We start from the raw sequence: 19,965 nt of genomic DNA, 5'->3' as shown, positions 1-19,965 counted from the left end.
CGTGCGCAAAAGGCAATTGACAGCTCCGTGTGTCATCCGTGTATGATGCGCGGCTGCGTGATTTTCACCCAGCCGCCATCATAGAGATGAGGTAGTCGACGCCCGTCACTGTCCAAGGTGCTGAAAGAGCTAACTGATCGGCAGTAACTCTTTCAGCACCCGCGACAGTGAATGCCGATCACAATATACACCAACCTGTGAATAAAAAAAGACGTTCACACTTACCATGAACTGCCTGCTTCCTCCAGTCCGGTCTCCCGGCCGTTGCCTTGGTGACGCGTCCCTCTCTTGTCATCCGGCCCCACCTCCCAGGATGACGCCGCAGGCCATGAGACCGCTGCAGCCTGTGATTGGCTGCAGCCTGTGCTTGGCCTGTGATTGGCTGCAGCTGTCACTTGGCCTGAATTGTCATCCCGGGAGGTCGGACTGGAGGAAGGAGCCGGGACTTATCGGTAAGTCCGAACCTCTGTTTTTTTTTACACGTATATGTATATTGTGATCGAAAGTCACTGTCCATGGTGCTGAAACAGTTTAAGTCTTTGAGCACCGTGGGCAGTGACTGTCTCCTGACGTCGCGTACCCGAACATTTTTTGCCGGGTTCGGTCAAAACGAGTTCGGCCGAACCCGGTGAAGTTCGGTGCGCTCATCTCTAATTTGACACTCCGTTTGGATGTTTGTAACCAGAAAAGCACGTGGTGCTTTTCTGTTTACATTCATCCTTTTGACAGCTCTTGCGTGATTTTCGCGCATGCAACGCAGGACCGTCCGTGTGGCATGCGTTGTTTTCACGCACCCATTGAAGTCAATGGGTGCGTGTTGCGTGAAAAACGCAAGAATATAGAACATGTCGTGAGTTTTACGCAACGCACTCACGCAGCGCAAAATTCACGCATCGTCTAAACAGCCCCATAGACTATTATAGGTGCGTACGACACGCGTGAAAAGCACGCGCGTCGCACGCGCGTATAATACGCTCGTGTAAATGAGGCCTTAAAGGGGATTTTTACCCAAAACATAGAATGGCCCATTTATTAGTAAATCATAAGTTAAAGCAGCAGCTAAAATTTGTCCATTATTTTGTCTGTCACCACATTATAAGTGCCCTATCTCCTACATAAGGAGATCGGCGCTATAATGTAGGTGACACCAGTGCTTTTTATTTAGAAAAACGATCATTTTTGAGCAAGTTATGAGCTCTCTTAATGCCCAACTGGGCGTGTTTTTACTTTTGACCATGTGGGCGTTTTACAGAGGAGTGTATGACGCTGACCAATCAGCGTCATACACTTCTCTCCATTCATGTAATCAGCGCATAGTGATCTTGCCAGATCAGTATGTGCAGTCACTTACTTACACATTAACTTACTGAAGTGTCTTGACAGTGAATAGACATCACTACCAGCCAGGACGCGATGTCTATTCACAATCCTGACATTTCAGTAACGTTTGTATGGTACTTACAGCAGAGCAAGCGTAATCTCGCGAGATCACGCTGTAAATGCCAGTTTGCTAAGCTGTATGTCCCACACAAACGTTACCGAAGTGTCGGGATTCTGAATAGACATCACGTCCTGGCTGGTAGTAATGTCTATTCACTGTCAAGACACTTCAGTAACGTTAATGTGTAAGTGACTGCATATACTGATCCAGCAAGATCACTATGCGCTGATTACATGAATGGAGAGAAGTGTATGACGCTGATTGGTCACTGATTGGTCAGCGTCATGCACTTCTCTCCACAACGCCCACTTGGTCCAAAAGTAAAAACACGCCCAGTTGGGCATTAAGAAACTCATTAGCATAAAGCTAAAATCGCTCATAATGTGGTGAAAATAGATTGTTTTTCTAAATAAAAAGCATTACTGTCACCTACATGAGCAGAGCCTCTTTAAGTCATATATAGACATTTTTCTTTTCATTTTTGTCGGCCATTTTTGGAAAGTGATAACAGGAAGTGCAGCTATATTGGTTGTCCGCATTGACTTAGTGTCTTAGGAACCAATGGTTTCTTGTATCATGTAACAAAGTGATAATTTACCGAGAAGTAAATGTAAAGGTGACAACCCATATGGCCACCGCAACAAAACAGAAAAAAGCCAATATCTCTGTAAGTAAATAAAAAACATAATCACTAAACTTTATCTGCTGCTCTAACTTCTGACTTACTAATAGTTGGGCAATTTTATGTTTTGGATGAAAATTCCCTTTGAATGTTATAGTCTCTTTATAAGACAAAAAAAATATTGTCAAATAAAATTATTTGTTTTTAAAGAAAAAGACCGTAACTATCATTTTTTACCATAAAATAAATACAATTTAAAGAAACCATATTAAAATAAACTTCATATTTTTTGGTATTCCCATAACCTTATCCTTATGCTTCCATGATCATTTTCTGGCCGACTATTAAGTGGCAGTGTTAGGAGACATTGGGGTAGTATTTATTGCGTGTTGTTTTTTCGCAGGTACAATTTTTTTAATCTAATTGCTGAATATGGGACTAGAAAATTATTCTTATGGGGCCATGGTGAAAGGGAACCCAGTGCTAAATTGCTTCTATGTATTGATGAAAGTATCGATTCTACACAAATCTAATTCGGTCCGAATTTCCTAAAAGTTTCAGGTTTGGTGAATTGCAAAACTTTTGGGGTTAGTGGCACACAAAACGTGGCAAAACAGTGGCCGTTGGCAAGCGCCAGCCTCCATTTTCAGACAAGAAAAGGATCATGACCTTGGGCAGGTTTCCCCATAATGCCTTGCAGTCAGCCTTCCCAAAATGCACTGCGGTGATGCCTCCCTCTACCCATATAGTTTCTGTCCCTTTGACATTACACACTGGCTTGGCGTTGAAGAGCTTGAAAGGGGTTGGATACAGTCCTAGAAGATTTCAGATTCAGACACGAGTTTTCAGGGCAATCGGGGTACTTTAGATTTGCGGAAAATTATTTTGAGAAATTTGTTAATCTCTATTCTCATTGTTTCTCTTCATGATAAAATTATATTAACCTACTGCAGCCACTAGGGGAGCTTACTGCATACAGATTTATACAATTAAAATTAAATCCATATGCAGTGAGCTCCACCTAGTGGTGGCTGTAGGCAACAGAAATTATATCATTTAATCCTATCACTATGTGAAAAAAAGTAGAATATTTGGAGCTCTTCGTCAGGGGTCTCCTATAAAGATGTATTATTATATTAATGGTTGCCCTTATTACCTAATCATATTTCACATATCATTTTTTTGTGTGGAATTAATATAATTGAACGAAGGTCGTTGTGAGTGACGAGGCCAATTTTCTCAGACACAGAAATATGCATACATGATAGATGTGGAGAACGGACGTCACTGGGAATTAGTGTCATTTCTTCTATTTGTCTCATTCATCATGCAATATGTTTCCTGTGAAAAACCAGTAATCTTCCGTCATGTCTTTAATGAGTATTAATTAGGGCTACTTAATATTGAGATCTGATACAATATACTGTGAGGCAGTGGCGTAACTACCGCTATAGCAGCCATAGTGGTTGCTACGGGGCCCGAAGCATGAGGGGGCCCGTGCCACCCGCCAGCACGGTGCCTCCCCCCATGGCCGGAAGCTACGCTAGCATCCGCTACGGCTGCTACAGCGCGACACCACTGAATGGGTTGTTCCTACAAAAGACATGCATCCCCTATCCACAGGATAGGGGATACATGTGGGATCGCGGGGGCGCCCAGCGATAAGGAGAACGGGGGACCGAAAGTCCCCCGAAGTTCTCCATGACAAACCTCGGACTTCCGGGGTCTGTCTGCAGCTCCATAGAAATGACTTGCGCACCGGTCACGCTTGTGACTTTCATTTTTATTGAACTGCGCAGACACCGGAAGTCCGAGGTTTGTCATGGAGAACTTCGGGTGACTTTCGGTCCCCCGTTCTCCCTATCGCTGCCAGTGATCACACATGTATCCCCTATCCTGTGGAGAGGGGATACATATCTTTTGTAGGACAAACTATAGGCCGTTTTTTTTGGGGGGCTATATGGCGTTATCTACAGGGGGGGTCTGTATGGCGTTATCTACAGGGGGGTCTGTATGGCGTTATTTACAGGGGGGGTCTGTATGGCGTTGTCTACAGGGGGGTCTGTATGGCGTTATCTACAGGGGGGACTGTGTATGGCGTTATCTACAGGGGGGACTCTGTATGGCGTTATCTACAGGGGGTGTCTGTATGGCGTTATCTACAGGGGGGCTGTATGGCGCTATCTACAGGGGGGCTGTATGGCGTTATCTACAGGGGGGATTTTCGGCTGTAAGACGTTATCTACAGGGGGGCTGTATAGCGTTGTCTACAGGGGGCTGTATGGTGTTATCTACAGGGGGGCTGTATGGCATTATCTACAGGGGGGCTGTATGGCATTATCTACAGGGGCTGTAAGGCGTTATCTACAGGGGGCTGTGTGTGGTGCTATCTATAGTGGGGCGCTGTGTGGTGGAATCTATAGGGAGGCACTATCTACAAGGGGGGGGTCGTGTGATACCCAGCTGAGGGGGGGCCACAGTCAAAAGTTTGCTATGGGGCCCAGTCTTTCCTAGTTACGTCCCTGCTGTGAGGATAAAAATAATGGCACGGTTCCACATAGCAGTGTCCGCAAGCCTGCTAATTTGTGATGGCCAATGGGCGCACGATTTTGCCGATAATACCCAGCAAAATTGTGCGGACATTAGCCTCTCCGAGTTTGAGGAATTTCGGCCGCATTCATACGTCGGACCGTACACTAAGAAACCGACTTCTATTATACACATTGACCAATTGACCCAATTCTTAAGAAATTTTACACGTCCATTATGATCTCCCTCACTCCTCGCCCGTCTTCCTCTTGGGTTTTCTTTTTCTTTTTCAGTTTTTAGTTTTCTTTCTCACTTTACTTCTTCTCAGTCAAAACTTTTTTCCTCTCAACCATATAAATAGTGTCTGTCTTCAATGTTTTCTCTTCTCTTTGGGTCCTTGTCATCCTTGTCCTCTTCTCCTTTCCATTCTTCCAACCATACTTGTGTTGTCCGCTGAGCTTGATCTTCTCTCTGGAAATCCTAGGCTTGATTTATTCATGGGTTCACCTGTTAAGTATAGTGTCCACGCCCACGGACCGTCGGGATTACTCACCCCCCAACGGCCGCAGCCATGGATCTGTGGGCGCTGGCCCGCATCTCCTCCCTAGGAGACGCCAGCGCTCACTTCCGCTCAGTTCTGCTGTGTTTTCCGTAGGGTGCTCGTGCACGGCCTTAAAGGGCCAGCGCACACACATGAAAATAATCATTAATTAGCCCAGGATCACCTTGGACTATAAGAAGGGCTCTGCCCCTTTACTCCTTGTCTGAGCGTTGTTGTGTTTACCCGTGTTAGTCTTGCAAATGGTCCCTTAGTGTTATCCTGTTCCCAGTGTTCCCGTACCTGCTACCTGTATCCCGTGCTTCCTTTGTTCCTGTGCCTTAGAAAGCTGTGTTACACCACACCTGGGGTCTGCTGCCAAGGTACCATCTGAGCCTAGCCGTTACTACTGTCTGAACTGCTACAGGTACCCTTGTGATTGGACTATATATACTGTAAGAGGTTGAGGGGGTTAATCTGCCAAAGGAGATATATTCCTAAATGCCTATTAAGAGGTTAACATAGTGTCTTCCCTCCACACAGGTGCAGGACGATTAAATAAGAAATGAAAAATCACTGATGGGAGGGTCTGGGAGAAAGCAAGAGTGTGAAGACTGGTCTGCTGCTGAACAGACCTGATATTTACAGAGGGGTGAGAGCTAACCCTTGCAAAGGGCTGGACTGTGTGCTTTATACTTGGACTTTTGTTGCTTGAAACGTTCCTTTCTGTTCTCAACTTTGTGTATGCTGATGAAACAAGCTACCTTTGTGTTTGTTGGACTTTCCTAGTTAGTTGTAATGCTACCAGTTGCTGCATTAGCAGGTTGTTGGTTTGATGTTGGGCCTGCATGGCCTCAGCATGAGCCTGTTGTTGCTGCACATTGGCCCGTTGTTGCTGCACATTGGCCTGTTGTTGCTGCACATTGGCCTATACCAGCTGCTGAATTAACTCCATGTTGGCGGATGGTCTGGACATCAGGGTTGCAGCTTTCACCCAGGACATATATTCACTGCTGGCTCTTGGAAGTGTTTCTTTCTGTCATTGCTCCTAGCAACCAAGAACTAGCACAGGCAGGATGCCCGTGTTCTCCACCATATGTAGCAGTTTGGGGAATATTGTTCGGCAAAGAGACACTGTCAGCGCAGTATTCTTGTTAAACAGGACTTAGAAGCTTTATTTCTCTTTCAAGCAGGGAAGTCCCATAAACACAACGGTAGCTTGTTTCATCAGCATACACAAAGTTTAGAACAGAAAGGAACGTTCAAGCAACAAAAGTCCAAGTATAAAGCACACAGTCCAGCCCTTTGCAAGGGTTAGCTCTCACCCCTCTGTAAATATCAGGTCTGTTCAGCAGCAGACCAGTCTTCACACTCTTGCTTTCTCCCAGACCCTCCCATCAGTGCTTTTTCTTTTCTTATTTAATCATCCTGCACCTGTATGGAGGGAAGACGCTATGTTAACCTCTTAATAGGCGTCTAGGAATATATCTCCCTTGGCAGATTAACCCCCTCAACCTGTTACAATACATTGACTTGGTACACTGTTTGGCCAGCTGCTATCTCGCTGTGGCGGTACGGCCCAGTGGGTCCACATAACCACAGATCGTGACATTAAGATTTATGAAGGACATTTGTCGGAGGTGCAAATTGGAAATTCATGGAATGGAAGAGCCCAGTTTTTCGCCTACATTGTCAACCAGGAACATTATTCTACAGATGTGCGTGGGAAAACTATCTAGAAGTCGCAGCAACAATAGTAGTTGAGAACTATAGCTAGAACTTCTGATCTAATTTAGTCAACTAGTTTTCAGATACTCTATTGGGAAATTCTGAGTAATCGATAGATTTGCCATCTTTTCCACCGAAATATACTGATCAGACTTTGGGTGTATTCACAAGTGCTGATTTTGTGTATTGTTTTGGCAGCAATTTTGTGTAAAACCAGCATTTGTAAAGACACCCTAAAATGGGTAAAAAAAATAAATGTGAATTTGGGGGTGTAACCACACAGAATGTGATGTGCAATTTAGATCTAGGAGCCTCAGACAGACAATGACCCCATAAATCTCAGTCCATAGCCTCCTCCTCCTCCGCCTCTTCCTCCTCCGCCACTTCCTCCTCCGCCTCTTCCTCCCTTGCCTCCTCCTCTGCCTCCTTTTCCGCCTCTTCCTCCTCTTTCGCCTCTTCCTCATCTTCCACCTCCTCCTCCGCCTCTTCCTCCTCCACCTCTTCTTCCTCCTCTTCCTTGTCACGGGGCGGGGTGTGGACCCACTGGGCCGTACCGCGTAGCAGGATGGCAGCTGGCCAAACAGGTATGGTACAGAGTCTATAGTCCAGAAAAGGGTACCTGAGGCAATGTAGGCAGTAGCAAAGCAGGCACGGCTGGGACCAGGCGGCAGGTGAACGTCAGACGTGGTGCAGTAGAACAGGCGTGGAGATGCAGCAAAACACAACAACAGTTCAGCACGGCAGTAGACCACGATGGTACTGATAGCACGGGAAACAGGATACAGGTACGGGGAACACTGGGAAGCTGGAAGAAACTTAGGAGACCATTTGCAAGACAGACTAAGGGAAACAACAACAACGCTCAGGCGAGGATAAGAAGGGCGGTGACTCTCTTATAGTCCAGGAATTCAGGAGTTGATGATGATGATTTCCAGGTGCGCTCGATTCCCGGAAGTGAGTGCCGGCACCTCACAGGGGGACGATGCAGCACAGCAGCAGGACGTCCATGGCCGTGGTCGTCGAGGGGTAAGTTAGAACGACAGACCGTGACCATAGACGTTATATTCCTTCTCCTCCGCCTCTTCTTTCTACTCCTCCGCTCTTGACTCTATGTGCACATGTCCTGCAGGAGAATTGAATTGAACAGCAGCTAAGTTTCTCTTCAGGTTACAGAATGTTGGTGGACATTCTCTGATCAGCTTGTTTTTGGAGGAGCCTTCTAACAATAAAGAAACACACTGTATAATCTTAAATTGGAGACCTATGAAGACTAATTTAAGGGTCCTATTACACAGCCCGACGTGGGCCGTGTAAACGAGCGTCAATCAAAGAGACAGCTCATTGATCGACGCTTGTTTGCTCCTTTCACAAAGAGCAATCATTGGTTATGTATGGGGAAGAGCGCTCGTTACTCCGATCGCTTGTCCTCATACATTTTCATCATGTCGGCAGTGGGAGATGTGCTGCTGATAACGATGATTTTTAATGCTGCATAAAAGAGCAGATCAGCCGATGAACGAGCGTTTACTCAGCTGTTTATTCATCGGCTGATCGTTGCCCTGTTTACACAGGGCAATGATCGGGAATGAGCATTCATGTGAATGCTCGTTTGCCCGATCATTAGCCTGTGTAATAGGACCTTTAGGTATAAGTTAGACTACTCTTTTGATTCCCAGTATTAGTTCTATATGACCATTCATCGCATTCTTATTATAAACATTAACTAGGTTAAGAAAAAAACCTCCTTCACTGGGGAACTGGTAACACATTAATTATTCTTACGAACTCTCAGGGTATTCTACCATAACCTTTGACATTGCTCTTGGGATTAGTTTAGTTGCCATGATCAGTCCCTTCAGGAACCTAGGATTCTGTCTGGGTTACCAGGCTAAAATGCGACCAGTCTAGTGGATAAGAGGTTGCAGTCCATGAATATGGTCTTTGCTCTGACAATCTTTTATGGGTGATTTTACTGGTCTTGATTTCTCTACTGTTGATGTTCAGGGTCGTAACCTATGCAAAAACTGTCAAGTTCTTACAAAAAAATTTGTTTTTATGTGATTATCTCACTACTCGAATACTTCTCAAAAAAGAGGTATAAATGTAAAAACTGATGTTTTATAAAACGGTTGAATCACCTACTACTATTTAGTAGAACAGCATTACATCAATATTCTTCAATCGTCCTCTTCTCACAAATTTCAAAAAAATTCTGTTACTTTGTCTCTATTCTAGCTGTCTCTGGCAAAACCGGTTAATAAGTCTGGATAGACTATCCACCTTAAATAGAAATGGGCCCCAGCATAAGACAATCCAATTTGGTGCTGACTTTTGAGCCAGTCTTTTGCCAATAGGGTCTATTTCTTAGGGGATGATTCACAATTAACCTAATAGACCTTATTAATGATTTGACATGAGTGTACAGGAATAACAACAAAGAATATGAGGCAATTAGAGAAAACCTGATGCAGGAGAACTGACAGATCCTATATATTACACCACACAGGAGAGCTGACATTTCTATACTACACCGCACAGGAGAGCTGACAGATCCTCTATACTACACCACACAGGAGAACTGACAGATCCTCTATACTACACCACACAGGAGAGCTGACAGATCCTCTATACTACACCACACAGGAGAGCTGACAGCTCCTCTATATTACACCACACAGGAGATCTGACCGCTCCTCTATACTACACCACACAGGAGAGCTGACAGCTCCTCTATACTACACCACACAGGAGAGCTGACAGATCCTCTATACCACACCACACAGGAGAGCTGACAGATCCTCTATACTACATCACACAGGAGAACTGACAGATCCTCTATACTACACCACACAGGAGAGCTAACAGGTCCTCTATACCACACCACACAGGAGAACTGACAGCTCCTCTATACTACACCACACAGGAGATCTGGCAAATCCTTTATACTACACCACACAGGAGAGCTGCCAGATCCTCTATACTACACCACACATGAGAGCTGACAGATCCTCTATACTACACCACACAGGAGAGCAGAAAGATCCTCTATACTACACCACACAGGAGAACTGACAGATCCTCTATACTACACCACACAGGAGAGCTGACAGCTCCTCTATACTACACTACACAGGAGAACTGGCAGCTCCTCTATACCACACCACACAGGAGAGCTGACAGATCCTCTATACTACACCACACAGGAGAACTGACAGATCTTCTATACTACACCACACAGGAGAGCTGACACATCCTCTATACTACACAACACAGGAGAGCTGACATCTCATCTATACTACACCACACAGGAGAACTGACAGATCCTCCATACTACACCACACAGGAGAGCTGACAGCTCCTCTATACTACACCACACAGGAGAGCTGACAGATCCTCTATACTACACTACACAGGAGAGATGACAGATCCTCTATACTACACCACACAGATGACCTGACAGATCCTCTATACTACACCACACTTGAGAGCTGACAGATCCTCTATACTACACCATACAGGAGAGCTCACAAATCCTCTATACTACACCACACAGGAGAACTGACAGATCCTCTATACTACACCACACAAGAGAGCTGACATATCCTCTATACTACACCACACAGGAGAACTGACATATCCTCTATACTACACCACACAGGAGAGCTGACAGATCCTCTATACTACACCATACAGGAGAGCTCACAAATCCTCTATACTACACCACACAGGAGAACTGACAGATCCTCTATACTACACCACACAAGAGAGCTGACATATCCTCTATACTACACCACACAGGAGAACTGACATATCCTCTATACTACACCACACAGGAGAGCTGACAGATCCTCTATACTACACCATACAGGAGAGCTCACAAATCCTCTATACTACACCACACAGGAGAACTGACAGATCCTCTATACTACAATACACAAGAGAGCTGACATATCCTCTATACTACACCACACAGGAGAGCTGACAGATCTTTTTTAAATTTAGACTTGGACATGTTCTGTATATCTGTAGGGTGGACCTTTTAGAATAGTTTCCTCTGGTAGACCCAATAAAACCCAAATCTACCTAGTTAAGCCTTTATACTTCCCTCATGGTTGTCTTTCCGCATATTTGCTGTTCATAAATCATTTCCCTGTACAGCAGCTGGCTTCACATTTATAGTGGGATTCGGATCCCATTGACTAGGGACCCATAGGGAGGGTTTTCTCCATGGGGACAGTGTGTACAGATGGTTTCCAAAACTAGAATCTATGCTATATGACCGTGATAATGACTAATATAATCTTACATTTCTTTGTTGGCAGATATTCAGGAATTTTATGAAGTCACGTTGCTCAGCTCCCACATTGCCAATGAAGAAAAGATCTCTGAACTGAACCATCTAACCGAATTATGGGAGAAAAACAATTCACTATCTGTTGGAGTCGAGAGTCTTCAGAAAGCTTCCAAGGTAATGGTCAAGTAACACATGGACAAGCTGCTCTTCCCCCAAAAGATGTTTTATATTTATAGACAATCTATCATTAAATAGCTTATAGCTATCTTATAACTAGTACCTCTATTAGACAATAACAGTAAGTTAGTGGGTAAAATAGTGTAATAGCACCTACTAAATCCCCCCAACTTTGTCCTACTGACATACCCCAAGATGTATGGCATGAGATGTTAATTCAAACGTGTAAAAAAAGTATACCTCCGACAAATGCCTCAACGGATGCCACCTGTCACCTATTCGTCGCCGACAGAGTCATGTTAAAAATGTGTACATTCTCGTATACCGTACTTTTTTTTTTTACTGAATGGCTCAAGATTGCAATGAATTGGTGTCATGACAAATTGTATATCTTAACAGTAAGGCTACATTCAGACGAACGTAGCCGACCTCGGACGTGATAAACTGCAGTTTTTCACGGTCGAGTGTAAATTTATGTCGATTATTTCTGTATATACATTGTAATATGTTTTACAAAAATGAGCTAATTATATCACATCACATGTTTTTTTAGATTATTATTTTTATAATTATATTCATATTTCACAGGCTGTCCAATACTATGAAATAAAGTGATAACGGGGGGAAAAAAAAATTCCTTCTAACCATCCTATTTACCAATTAAGATATTAATAAAATATCTTTATTCCTCGGGATTTAAAAACACCTTCGTTGCTGCCATCGATGCCCATGAATAATTCATAAATATCTATTCATATAATGGACACCGCTGTTAACTGTGGGTAGCATCTTCTTTGTATCTTGTCGAATCTTTTCTGCACTCTTCACATACAATTGTGAATCCATGACAACAGCGATAAAAAGCGTTACAGGACACAATCCGCCTATAGCGGTAACGGGTCACAAACGTGCAGGCTGTAATTAAACAAAACATATCGTACATCCTGCATTTATAAAGGGGAAGCTGCTTATTACATAGGCACAATCATCCTGCCGCAGATGGAGTAGCATTATCCTATGTTACGGTGACAGTAAACATGGCGTTATCTTGGTTTGCAAAAAAAAATCACACGGCCAGTCTGGGTTTTTATGTTCCTGTAAATTAAAGGGCAAGTTGTCACAGCAAACAAAATCAGGAAAAGGTTAGCAGCTCTGCCCTTTCAGTTATCCTACTTGGTCGTCGCCTGTTAAAAAAAAATATAATTTAACTCCTTGTTTTGTTTTTTTATTATTAAAAGGGTTGTCTAATGAAGACAACCCTGTTCCATATGCCCTGTGAGGTCACAGAGAAGGGGTCCCTCACTCAGGACCCCCCCTATATGAGCTTAAAAAGGAGAGTCGCCAAACAAAAGTGGATCCTGCTCTGATAGACCGGGCCCATCCATGTATTTCATGGTGGTCACCCATTCATTTCAATGGTCGGCATGTAATGCTACATTTTTTCCTGCAGGGAAAAAGGTTGTCCAGTTTAGAAAAAATCCATTTACATATACCCTATTAGATAATACTGAGTTGATAGAGGGAGTCCCCTGTTTAGGACAGTCATCTCTTTGCCAGAGTGCAGAGCGTTACAAAGCGTTTCTCTGTGTAATGCTTAATTTCTCCTATGGAGGCACTGCAGGGAAATTGAACACTTACTGAGAGATTTCCCCACAAATAACAGTTGATCGCTGGGGGTCCCAACAGTGGGACGATTTCTGATCTGATGGTTCTCAAGGGACCCTTCTAACAGGTAGGTATTGTCCAAAGCAGAGAACCACTTTAAAGAATTTGTTCCCGCTGTGATCAGATGATCGCTTAACCCTTTCACTGCCACTGACTTTAAACACTTGCCACGACTAGAATATAAGAACTAGTTCTTAGATCTTGGTATCATATTAAAGTGCAGAATCTTGGTTTTCAAATTATATCAAAGTTCATGAGCAGGATGAAAAAACTTTACCTCCTGGTATTGTTTCTCGGAGGGGTGGGAGGGGGGAGTTGCAAGTGAGAGCAGGAAGAAAGATCACAGTCTTGTTACTGTCATGTCTCCCCTTTACAGCCTTCAGGGGGGATACATTAACTTTTTTTTTAATGTTATCACCCTTCTTACCAATGAGAGAAGATATTTGCTCTCTGATTGTCACAAACATAACTTTTATGCATTTTTACACAACGTTACTTTTTGATGCAAAATTGCATGAAGGCGCCCATGAGTGTAAAGTGCTTGGAGTCATTTTTACAATGTTCCAGGTGTTATTTTCATAAAAATAAATGGGTATGTGTTACTCACCTCGTCCAGTGATGAGGCCTGGTGAGCCGCCACAGCTCTAGCCGAAGACCGCGTGTGGTTGCTGAGTAACAGGGCGCCTCCGACTCTGCTGCTTCTATACGCCGGCTGTGTTGGGTTGCATAAATTATAGCAGAAATCTACGCCAACTAAGATTTTAGTCTGTGGGGTATTGCAAGATAGAGGCCTAAGCCAGGACTATTCCTTGCCCCCTTATGGATAATAATCAAGAAAACAAAAATCACCATTAGGGTCAATTCACACGTACCATAAATACTGCGATTTTCTAAAGGATTTAGTTGCGGAAAATCCACATTATAATACAGTAGCAGCAGAGTGGATGAGATTTGAACAAATCTCCACACGCTGCGTAAATAATGAGCGGAAAAAAACGCTCAGAAATTGACCTGCGGTGCGTTTTTTTAAAATCCGCAGCATGTCAATTGTATTTGCGGAATCGCTGCTCTTTTGTTGCGGGTTTTCCCCATTGAGTTCAATGGGGAGGTAAAACCTGCAACAAATAGCAGATGTTGCATTTTTTTGCAGCAGAAAAGCTGCGATTTCACGGCAAAAATCCCCCAGAATAAAAAAATCTTATACTTACCCAGAATTATGTGCACTTGGTCCAGGCCGGCCTCCTGGGATGACGTTTTATCCCATGTGACCGCTGCAGCCAATCACATACTGCAGCGGTCACATGGGATTAAATGTCATCCCGGGAGGCCGGTCTGCAGCACGTCAGAGGGAAAGTATGTGGGGTTTTTTTTTCTGTGCAGTTTTCCACAGCGGACATTCTGGCCAAAAAACGACAATACAATTTGGTGCGGTTTTTCGGCCGGAATTCCCTGCGGCGCCCAGGGTGGATACGCTGTGTGTTTTATGCAGCGTATCCGCCTTGTGTGAATGTAGCCTTACAATGAAGTTTTTGCTGTGACCTCCCACAATTCCATGCAGATCAGCACTCCTGTGTGGAGACATGTCCTATATCTCTGGTCAGTCGGAGTATCCTCGATTATAACTACAATGCCACAGGACGGCGTAGACACCTTCTTAGGCAGAGCCTCCTGGGCCTGAATCTCGCTCCGAGCTGAATGTCTTGTTTAGTCGCTCGCTCACTTAGAACCCAAACCTGTTGGTAACAGCGATTTGTTTTATTGTCCCTCAATGATAATTAACTTCCTCCACACTTGGACAAGTAATTATGAGATGACAGATGGAAATGAACGCCGTCAGCGCCACAAACCTTCCAGTTAGTTACACAAGTGAAATACTGAATACAAAGCAAATAAAAGAACTCCAGGAAGGCGCTGAATGTTCCAGATTACGTGTTTATTCTCATAGGTTTTCCTTAATGTACACCTTTAAAATAGTTGTTGTTTTTTTTTTTAATTAAAAATGTCTATCAGTGAGTTTTGTGCAACTGTATCTAGCGCTGAAAGCTAAATCCGTCAGGTCAGCAGGACTGACGGGTTCAGTGACAGCCAGTCCTGCCTGTCTCTGACACGCAGGATCGAGCTGTTATCCATCACTTTTAGGTTCATAACTTAGATGTGATCAATAATAGATGGATCCTGCGTGTCAGAGACACGCAGGACCCGCTGACTCTGAACCCGTGTCGCTGACCTGACGGATTCAGCTTTCAGCGCCAGATACAGCTGCTCTGTATAAAGGATACAAAGCAGCTCAAAAAGTAAAACAAATTTTGAATAAAAAGTATTTAGAAAGTTGCACCAAACACACTGATAGACATTTTTATTAAAAAAATAAATAAAAAACTATTTCAAAGGTGTACATAGTCTTTGAAGAAAACAGCAAAATTATCATCCTCCCTGGCCAAGTTGGCAACTTCCGTAACCTATATGTTCCTACGAAACCTAGATAAAGAACCACATCCCTCTTTTCCACAAGCTCGGTTAGGGTCGAGGGTCGCAGTACTCAGCTGGCCCTAGGGCTTCGGTGCAGCTAACTTGCCCTGTGGTTAATTCTCTGGACAATGTCTTTAGAAAGGGAACCGAACAATAGGGAGATTGGAGATACAGTAAAAGTCTATAACACGTATCAAGACAATGATCTAGTAGAGTCAAGCAGTTCAGGGTATGGTATTGGGGATGTAGCACATGAGCAGTAGTCAGGAGGGTAGTCTGGCCATCCAGGATACGATAATGCTGATGTAGCAGAGCTGGGTACGTGGCACAGTAGTCAGAAGGGTAATCTCCCAGCCCAGCATTCGGCAATGGTGATGCAGCAGAGCTGGGTACATGGTATAGAAGCAGTAGTCGAGAGGGTAGTCTGCCAATCTAGGGTTTCGTAACCGTCATGTAGCAGAGCTGGGTACATGGTACAGAAGCAATAGTCAGAAGGATAGTCTCGCAATCTAGGGTTCAGTAATGGTGATGTAGCAGAGCTAGGTACATGGTACAGAAGCAGTAATTGGGAGGGTAGTCTGGCAATCTAGAGTTCGGTAACCGTGATGTAGCAGAGCTGGGTACATGGTACAGAAGCAGTAGTCAGGTGGGTAGTCGGGCATTCCAGGGCTTGGTAACAGTGATGTAGCAGAACTGAGTTTGCGGTACAGGGGATCACCCAGAAGAGTAGTTAGGTACAGAAACGGGTCACAATAATAAAGTTCCAGATCAGGATGTATCAAAACCAGGTTATCACTTAAATCTGGCAATAAGGCCAGTGTGTAGGAGATTTTAATAAAGTGCCTAGTGCTCTGACTGGTCAAGCGGCCAGGTACTCTGAGTCTTCCTTGCCGGCCCCCGCCGAGAGACTCATTATGTCAGGAAGAGACCGCAGTGAGGTGAGTATGTTACTAGTATTTGTTGAGTATTTTATTTATCTTATTAATGACTGAATGTTGTGGAAAATTAACATTTTCCCACCATGACCTTTCAAATGCACATATTTGCAGTCCAGTTAATGACTCTATTCACACGACAGGGTCCGAGTCTCGGCCGATAAAAATGGCCGTTTTGGTCAGTTTTTCTCGGCCGTTTTGCATCCCTACCGTTTCGGGCCGTGGTTCCGTTGTTAAAGGACAATTTTGCCTTCTGTAGATAATGCCACACACTGCGCTCTGTAGATACTGCCACAGCCCCCCTGTAGATAATGCTACACTGCCCTATGCAGATAATGCCACACAGCCCCCCTGTAGATACTGCCACAGCCCCCCCTGTAGGTAGTGCCACACAGCCCCCCTTTAGGTAGTGACACACAGCCCCCCTGTAGGTACCACACAGCCCCGTTGTACATAGCACCCCCGTAGATGCCCCTCCCATAGATGGCATACCCCCCTTCCTGTAGATAGTGCCACTGTAGGGAACCGCTCCAGGAGAAGTCCTTGACTTCACTGTCCATATATGGACAGTGACTTCATGGTCTTCTCCTGGAGCGGTCCCCTGCTCCTGAAGCGGAATCCCCAGCCACAGCGGCCCATTGGCCGGTGATTCCGCTCCAGCGGAAGTCCCTGACTTCACTGTGCATATATAGCGCAGTCGACTGCGCTATTAAGTCCATCAAAACATTGAGTTCAATGGTGAGGGAAACGGAACCTAAGGATCCGATGGAACCCCTCAGCGAAATGGAACGGCAATGTGAACACAGCCTAAAAAAGGCTTCCCTATCTCCTCCTTAATCTAATAGGCGCTTTGATGTAGATAACTACTTTATGTGTGTCCTTACCCTTGTGAAGGATGATTTATTTGCTTATATTCTCTGTATGAAATTACATTGTGAATTATCAAGCAGGAGGCTGAATTACTAAGATATGTATTATGTGAAAGTGATGATAATGTTTAAATGATTTAGTTTCGTGCAGCAGCCATCTTGTCTGGAGTTCCCATCTTGGTTTTATTGTAGTGAATAGAAAAGTCATTGTTCCTTTAATACAAGTAATGTTGATTTCGTATGTTTTATCTTTGACCTTGGTTCCCATGCGAAGATGGACAGGGAGTGAGATGGGAGTGAGATGGGGGGATGGCAAGTATGCGTGAGGGAAGGTCTCCCCCCATCTCCACGAGGACATTCTGTCCAAAAGAGAGATAAGAAACCTGTAAACATAATGTGTGAAGAATTATAATGATGTATTTTATTGTATGCTTTTTACTGAATAACAAATATTGTTACATTGTCTCTGATTGGTTTATCTCAAGCCTACACCCCTTCTGAATTTCAGTTTAACAGTTTGAGTTTGGTAATAAATCCTTCAGATGAGAATTTTGAACATTTCAGCGTGTCTGTGTGTTTTCTTCTCGTCTCTCGATATATATCGGTGAAATATCCTAATTAGGATTCTGACTAATGGAGTCTGGCCTTGAGAGTCTGTTGGGACTCGTATAAATTTCAGTCTAATATATTTTGAGCGATGGATTTCCACGACAGTAATGGTGCCGATAAAACCCAGGAAGATTGCACGTCTGATAAGCTGTCACTGGAGAGGTCTGGCTTTGCATCTGTGAATTACAAAAACCGCGGTAGGTAAGGAGCTTATTCTTACACCATTCACACATGTATTGCGTAAGCCTTGGAATCCAGCTGTCAGAACGTCACTTCTATGGACGAGACTCCTTAGTCAGTGGGTTGCAAGATGGATCCAAAAAGGTATGTTGAAGCTTTTTGTGTGATGAAGGATTGCAGGTGTGTACGTGATCTTAAACTGTTGATATGAAAGACATGAGAGAATTTTTGCCAGCAAATACATAGTTAACCAGGAAAAATTGTGAGAAGCCTTTGGAATGCAGTGACGTAGCGCATGGCAGAGAGAAGTCGTAACTCACATGTGAAGTATTTGAAATGCAAAGAGTTTGGGCTGGACTGTGAGGAAAAAACAAAACTTCTGCTTGCTGCTTTGTTGTAGCGTCATTTGTTATTTAGTTGTGTAAAATTGTTGAGGATTAATAGTTGTTCTGTTACCCGTTTGTCTGGGATTATAGTTGGGAGGTACTGACTGGTATTGGCTCAGACCCATAGACAGTTGTGAGTAATATCATGTAGTACCACAGGGGCTTCAATGGTTAAGTCCTGATAATGTAGAATCCAGTGCAAGGAGAAGCAATTGTGTCTATATTGAATTTGCACTCAATACCATTACCCAGTGCAATAGGGAAAAACTTTGAATACTGTATTAGAAAATCATTTATATTTTCCTGGCTCATTGCCAGACAGTGATATTGTGTGTAAGGGTCCATAAACCAGTTGTATGCATTGCCAGACTGGCATAAGGTGGGAATCAGTACAGACTGATTTCTAGCACATGATAATCCGGCATATACACTTTGATGTAAAATAACATCCAAGTAATTAAGTCTGTAGTAGTATAACATCAGACCGCTGGATTGAATACCGTTGTAATATAACATCCTGTATTCATTGAATGACCCTGACACTTATCCCAGGTGCCACCTGTGTCGTAGTAGTAATTACAGTGAAGAACATTGGTATTGGCTCAGACCCATAGCCCGTAAAGAAATTATCACCAACATAGATGACAACCCCCTAAACTACAACCCACAGAGTGAACGGCTGAGCGGGGAGGATAATATATATATGTTACCAAATATAATTTGCATGTGAAACCATTGCAAAGTGCTAGAGGAAAGAGTTTGGGATATATGTTACATCATGGGCTCTATGAACTGAAAGACACACCCCGGCAGCAAGTGTTCTGCATAAGTGAAGTGTTACCAACTCCTGCTTGAATCAATGGAGTTTCATGAATGTCGATTGTGTTGAAGAATTTGCTCTTGTAATTGTTGATTGGCAGCATTTTGTCTGTTCTTGATGTTCAATCCAGTGAGGGATCAGAGGATCCTACTGCTAGAATGTCTGGAGGAACGACTTGTGATATCGTATTGGTAAGACAGTCTAGGAGATAGACTGGTCTGAGATATCTGTCGGCAAACGTGGCCTGTTTGCCTGGAGGTGGGGGATTTACCGGAAATCACCCTACTGCTCTCCGACCATGGGGTCAGGAGGAAGTTGGACAAAGATGCTTTGGGGCACTGGTCCCGGCCAACATTAGAATGAGCAAAAGGAGCTGGGGCTTTAATTCTAAAGTATGTGAAGGCAAAATAACACACTGAAAAAAATTGTTGAAAAGGCTGGCAGCGTAAGAAGGATGTTTGCATGTGAGAAAGAACAATTTAAATACAGGTGTAAATTTTCATTGGAAGAGTGAAGAAAACGGAGCAGCCAGGTACATTGCAGTGACTAACGTGGGTCAGAACGGGGGGAGTGTAATGTGTGATGTGATGAGACATCTGTGTGATGTGTGCAATGTAACATGTGTGATGTGATGAGACATCTGTGTGATGTGTGTAATGTAACATGTCTGAAGTTTGAAACTAATGGCCACAATAAAAGCAGA

The 19,965-nt window shown here is 43.8% G+C and overlaps 1 protein-coding gene across 3 annotated transcripts in view; it reads left to right on the top strand.

The window, feature by feature from the left end:
• The window catches only part of DLG2 (discs large MAGUK scaffold protein 2), a 1,355,189-nt gene that overhangs the window by 151,348 nt on the left and 1,183,876 nt on the right, over window positions 1–19,965 (top strand). For all 3 annotated transcript variants that reach the window (XM_075851397.1, XM_075851403.1, XM_075851398.1), the window contains one exon: window positions 11,181–11,326. In XM_075851397.1, coding sequence (XP_075707512.1) covers window positions 11,181–11,326 — 146 coding nt within the window. The remainder of the gene's footprint in view (window positions 1–11,180; window positions 11,327–19,965) is intronic.

Source organism: Rhinoderma darwinii, chromosome 2, assembly GCF_050947455.1.
Source record: "Rhinoderma darwinii isolate aRhiDar2 chromosome 2, aRhiDar2.hap1, whole genome shotgun sequence".
Taxonomy (NCBI): Eukaryota; Metazoa; Chordata; class Amphibia; order Anura; family Rhinodermatidae; genus Rhinoderma; species Rhinoderma darwinii.
The sequence above is the reverse complement of the archived record's forward strand: the minus strand, read 5'-3'. Positions and strand labels throughout refer to the sequence as shown.